The sequence below is a fragment of the Cottoperca gobio genome, chromosome 16, assembly GCF_900634415.1.
Source record: "Cottoperca gobio chromosome 16, fCotGob3.1, whole genome shotgun sequence".
Taxonomy (NCBI): Eukaryota; Metazoa; Chordata; class Actinopteri; order Perciformes; family Bovichtidae; genus Cottoperca; species Cottoperca gobio.
This window is the reverse complement of record NC_041370.1, coordinates 12,576,550-12,582,902: the sequence shown is the minus strand read 5'-3', so window position 1 is coordinate 12,582,902 and position 6,353 is coordinate 12,576,550. Positions and strand designations below refer to the sequence as shown.

The window sequence follows — 6,353 nt, the reverse complement described above, 5'->3', positions numbered from 1 at the left end:
GGCTCAACGTTACGTGATCTAATGTCACGTGATCAAATGTCATATGACCTTCGTAGAGCGGTTCACGTGACTGAGGTGGGCTTCACACTTCTCAGTCGGTCTACAGCAGATTAACTTATTTACGTCCCCCTGATTTTAAAGGCTGACATTTGTCCCATTTCCACAGAGACTATAGTGAACATGAGGTGAGTTTTAACACTTGTAAAAGTAGTTTTGTCTTTCATTCCGCGTGCTATCAGACCCGCGCTGGGTTTGTTGTCGGATTGTTTTGAAATGTGAGTGACTTGGTTCACATATGACTTGCCATGCCTGTAGTCTGATATCCATTTTGTAAATATCGACAGTCTGTGGAGGGAAACTCTGGGTTTCCTCTTACTGTGGGCCTGTCTGGACTCTGCACAGTCACGGGGCTGCTCCTCGTTTTTCTGCCGAAAGTCTCACCGTGTCAGCGGCCTCAATGGAGTCGACCCCGGGTCTCCCCTCTTCCTCACTCCTTACCTGGAGAAAGGAAATATAGTTCAAGGTATAAGTGCACCCACATTATATAATACTGCAGCCAGCGTTATTATTATTATTATTATTATTATTATTATTATTATAGTGATCAGTTATCATTTTGCAGACATCTTTTTGTGTTATGGTTCCAGCCAGGAAACTGAGTCTGGTGGGAGATCTGCCAGGTGCCAACGTCAAGAGTCATGCTGGGTACCTCACAGTCAACAAGAAATACAACAGCAACCTCTTCTTTTGGTTCTTCCCTGCACTCATGGTAGGCTCCGACTTCTTCTACAGTTACATTAATGTCAGTGCTGCGCTTTGGGAGAAGATCACAAGGAGGAGGCAGACATTTAGAGATGCATAGCCCTTCTTGTGTTTATTTCCTTTGGAACTCAACTTGATAGTATTTCAAGTATTTCAAGTATTTCAAGTATTTCAAGTATGTTACTGTGCTCCCTCAGTCAACTAGGGATAAGGAATTGCACATGTGTGTTTAGTCAGCTTTAGTGTGGGAATATCAGCATAATAGCTGCTTGTTTAGTGTTTTTTCTAAGCTTGTAAACTGTAAGCACATAAACTATTAATTAAAACTGGATGCAGTGTTTTTGAGAATCGATGCAGTATCACAAAACATAATAACGTCCAGTGTATCAATACATTTATGTGTATCTCCCTTTTAAAGATAATTCTGCATTCAGTCCATGTCGTGCTTTTACATCCTCTGAAGTTGCTTCTGTTGTGGAAATGTATCATATAGTCTTCTTATATTTGATCTCTATAAAGTTGTTTGGCCTTACAGTCACTAACTCTGTGTTTTCTCACAGTTGTCAGACACATGTCTGATATCCCTGTGTCTGCTAGCATTCGACAGACAGTAGGCGCCACTTTGACCATATTGTCAGGCATTTAGCAGATGAATGTTAACTGTTGTAACATGTCTGATGTCTCTGTGCCTTTTTGTTCACATTTGGTACACGGAAATGTGTATTACCTGCTGTCCTGCTCATGCAATTCTACTGTATAAATGACTTGTGTTTCTGTATACTCAGTGTCAGATACTTGTAGCACATGTGGCTGCAGGTTCTGTCCTTTCAGCTGAAATTATTTAATTCTGTTAAACACTTCTGACGCTTCATTGAATAGCACCAAAGCTCTAACTTCTATATTTGTTCATTTCTTACTGGAAGGTGATTCATTTTTTGAATTGCCAACACAGCTTCTATATGTGACTGAATGTGTTTACTGTATGAGAGTTAAACATCACTTTCATATGGAAACACATTTCTGAGACTACGTTTGACATTGTACTTTGAATGCTTGCCACATCTCCACCGGCTGATTAACCTGAACATTATCCCATGTTAATCTTTATTGCTATCCCTGGTTATAAAGTGTGGTTAATTCAGTTTATTTTACCCTGTTTGGTAATACACTGAAGTCACCACTGGGTGGTGCTGATATCTTAACTTTCTCTGTGGTGTTCTGACTGACAGGTAAAACAAGATAAAGCTCAGGTCCTGCTCTGGCTGCAAGGCGGGCCCGGTGGCACCTCTATGTTCGGTCTCTTTGTGGAACATGGACCATATGTGGTGTATAAGAACTTGACTGGTAAGAACTGATCTGGTACTACAGCAGCATACATAATCATGCACTATAATCCTTATTTAACATGATAAGCTTGAGGCCTGTATAGTTTGTGTCGTAAGCATTTGTTTACTGCTTTTTGATCTGCTCATGTTTTGTCTTTGCAGTTGGGTTGAGGGATTACGCTTGGACATCCAGATATTCAGTTTTGTACATCGACAATCCGGTAGGTATCACTTATTTATCCTCAGACAAAAAGAGCCACAAACTAATAACACGAAATGCATCTTTCATTCAAGGTTTCTCGGAACATCTGATGCTTTTTGATGTTCATTGATATTTACTGAAAAGTATTTGAGGAAGAGTATTTGTTTTCTAGGTTGGAACGGGTTTCAGCTTCACTGATGATGACCGAGGTTTTGCTCAGAACCAGGATGATGTTGGCAGAGATCTGTACAAGTAAAAAAAAAAAAAACTGCCATCCAATTCTAACATAATATTCTCGCCACGTGGATCAACAAGTCTGATGTTTCATTGTTACTAACTTCTATTTTTATTCCCATCTCCTCCTTTTTTAAAAAATGTTTTAAAGTGCTTTGATACAGTTTTTCCAGATCTTTCCCGAGTATCAGCCCAACGAGTTCTATGCAACTGGGGAGGTTTGTTGTTGTTCTCTTTTTAGCTTTGCAAATAAATTTGTACAAAATGTATAGCAGTGGTGTTACACAAGTGGGTTTTAAACTTGTACACATTACGGTAGAAATTTAGACTCGATAGAGCAAATCCTTGTCATGTAAGACATGGGACACATTTTGGATAAGTTGGAAGTTTGCCTTTTAAAATATCACCACAACAAGTCCATAAAAGTGTCCAACAACAAGAAAAACATTCTTCCTTTTTAATATTGCGTCCTAAACTATGTGAACCTTCTCTGTCCCCATGCAGTCGTATGCAGGGAAGTATGTTCCTGCCATTTCTTACTACATCCATAAAAACAACCCCACTGCCAAAGTGAAAATTAACTTCATGGGGATGGCTATTGGTGACGGGCTCTGCGATCCAGAACTGGTGCGTATCTGACAAAGTGGTATTTCCTGATATTCTTTAAACTACGTAATCTTGACAAATGAATATCCAATGTAATTTAACTTCTCATCTTTCATCTAATTGCATCACAAATCTCATCTCCTTTTTATTTCATCTCATACGTTCATCCAAGAAATCTGACTTTCGCCTGCTAAGTTTAGTGTTAACCAAAAAAGTTGGTTATTTATGCCGTCACTGACTTTGTGCATGTTTCTCCATTTTATTTTTTATTTTATTTTTTAAATCACCCTTTACCCTGGCATGTGTTATTGGTAGTAGTCTACAGTGCAGTCATGTCAATTTAGAAATGATGAGTATAATATCTAACCTTCTTCCATCTCAGATGCTGGGTGGTTATGCTGAGTTCATGTACCAAACAGGCATGATTGATGACCTCCAAAGACTGTATGTGAGGCAGCAGACAGACTTGGCGGTTAAACTCATCCAGCAGGAGAAGTGGGTGGAGGCTTTTCAGGTAAGTGACGCTTCTTACATTTGTCAAAATACAACTTGGAGTTATTTATCATCATTTGTCTTGATTTGAACACATTTCTAGTCTTTCAATGAATATTTCACATCTTTCTAAAACAAACATCAATTGTGAATAAAGCTTTAAGATCACCATTTTTGTTAACGTCTGACTTCAGGTGTTCGACAGCTTGCTCAACGGTGATGTGGAACCATATCCCTCCTTCTTCCAAAATGCTACCGGCTGCACCAACTACTTCAACTACCTGCAATGTCGGGTACGTAGAATTTAAAAACTTTATATACAAATGAACTGGTTATTACTGAATTAAGTCTGAGCACAACCCACTACATTTGCTTTTTGTGCACCACAGGAGCCTGAAGACCAGGAGTACTTCTCCCAGTTTGTGACTCTGCCAGCGGTGCGACGCGCCATGCATGTGGGGAACCTGACGTTCCATGACGGCTCGGAGGTGGAGAAGCACCTTCTGCAGGATGTCATGAAGAGCATCAAACCGTGGCTCGGAGTGTTGATGGACAACTACAGGGTGAGGGGTGTGGGATTATCCACTGTAGCTGTACACGGCACACGCAGTGAAATATAGAGTCTGTATTTAATCCATTCTAGTATTAAGGGCAGCTACTATATACAGTAAACATCGCCCAGGGAGCAGTTTGGTGTTCTGGTGCCTTGCTCAAGGGCACCTCGGCAGTGCCCAGGAGGCAAACCGGTGACTCTTCAGTTCCCAAGTCAAGTCTCTGACTTAGCTACTGCTGCCCTAGCTTGTAGTTGTATGTGTTTGCCCTGTGCAATAGTAGTATGTTGCTTAGAAAGTTGAGCTGCAGCAAATTAGTCGACCAATCGATTTAGTTTATCAACAGGAAAATATTTGGCAACTATTTTGATAATCGATGGATTGTTAAAGAAAGAAAGAAGTTTGTAGCCTCTAGAATATGGAGAGCTTTTCTGTTTTTATTTTATCTTTGGGTTTTGGACAGACAAAACAAGACATTTAAAAACATCACCTTGGACTTAAAAGTGGGCTGTTAATTCTTTACTTTTTTCTGACACTTTATAGATCGAACGACCGATAATGAAACTAATCGTTAGTTGCAGCCCCATTAGAAAGTTCCTCTACTCTCTCTCTAACGGTCGTTTCCTTGTGTGGTGCATTTTCTACACCCAGGTCCTAATCTACAGCGGTCAGCTGGATGTAATTGTCGCAGCCCCACTGACTGAGAGGTTCCTGCCCACCGTCAACTGGACCGGTGCGGCCGAGTACAAAACAGCCCCTCGCTTCCACTGGAAGGTTCAACCCAGCGACACAGAGGTGGCTGGTTATGTGAGACAAGTGGGAGAGTTTTTCCAGGTGAGAAGACAATAACAGTCAAAAAACAATGTGAAAAGTATTGAGCGAACACCAGTTTTAAATTCTGTTGTCACGCAGGTCATCATCCGAGGAGGAGGACACATTCTGCCTTACGACCAACCGGTGAGGTCCTTTGACATGATTGACAGATTCCTTTCAACACGGGGCTGGATATGAAGTGTTTTGGTGCTGAAACACAGCTGATCAGAACACATCCAGTTTAAGGAATCATTTTGATTATTGATTTGAAAGACCGTTGAGTGTCTCAGGCGACGTAAAGCAGCGCGTTGTTGGATTTCTACAGGTTTGCTGCTGAATTAATATTTTTCAAGTATTTTGGCCGAGGTGACATTTGGTGTGGGACACTGATGCACTTCTGATGAAAGAAGTTCTCCTTGCCTGGATCCAGATCTCTGACTTGCTGCCCATATCAGCTCATACAGTACAAATTAGCGATGTGACTTTTTTTATCAGGTCTGACTTCTATGAGTGTTTTTACAGATATGGCAGCACCTGTTTAATGGGATTTCTCCCGTCAAGTATTGTTTGGTTAATCAACAAAATGTCCACCAGGGGTCGCTGTGCTCAAAGAAATTGAATTGGGGAAAACCAGAAATTAAAAAACTATCACTTCACAAAACTGCTTTGGTAATTCAATGTCGTTTTAAAAAGTAAATCCCACTACATGTCTGATTACCTAAACTTAGGTAATACAAATGTTTAATACTCAATATGGAGCACTTTTCATGTTGCAACAATACACAATGCTTGTTAATTTAATTATTTGTGTCTATTGTTATGTCTTTAAAACAATGCAGTTTTTGTTAGTTTATTTATTTTTTGACAGAATGCCACAAAGATGTTTGTGTCCTGATGTTTACTGCCATGTTGTTTCATCAAGCAACTATCAAGATGTCTAGACAGGTCAATAATTAATGAGTATTCTAAACCTTTAAAGCACCTAACTATTTAATGAGCAGTTATGTCTCAAGGACAAGCATCAGGGTTGATCGTTTTGATGTGAACATTTGTTTTCCTTTTCAATATAATTCTTCAAAGATCCTTTGATTTGAAACGCCAGTAGTTGTGACATCAAATGACATCAGTTGTATGTTACAGAACAAGTGCTTTATTTTCATACCGTAATGTAACTGCAGTGATACTTTAACATCTGTACAAATGCAACACAAAATGAAGACAACGTCATTACAGACACAAAAAAAAAATGTACAAAGTTATGCAGGCCAGAATGGATTCATCAGTTCATTACATATAAACAATGTATTTAAGCGCTGAAATGAGCCTTGACGTACAACAAAAGGCAACAAGTGCTATGCAAACATTATT

The 6,353-nt window shown here is 39.7% G+C and overlaps 1 protein-coding gene across 1 annotated transcript; it reads left to right on the top strand.

Moving 5' to 3' along the window:
• The first annotated feature begins 22 nt into the window (after positions 1-22).
• On the top strand, positions 23-6,068 carry cpvl (carboxypeptidase vitellogenic like). The gene is made up of 13 exons (XM_029450923.1): positions 23-185; positions 345-523; positions 648-769; positions 1,992-2,106; positions 2,250-2,308; positions 2,462-2,541; positions 2,675-2,741; positions 3,028-3,150; positions 3,512-3,643; positions 3,816-3,914; positions 4,011-4,184; positions 4,824-5,006; positions 5,085-6,068. The coding sequence occupies exons 1-13, from the start codon at positions 181-183 to the stop codon at positions 5,181-5,183; spliced, it is 1,437 nt and encodes a 478-aa protein (XP_029306783.1). The 5' UTR covers positions 23-180; the 3' UTR covers positions 5,184-6,068.
• Positions 6,069-6,353: the final 285 nt, after the last annotated feature.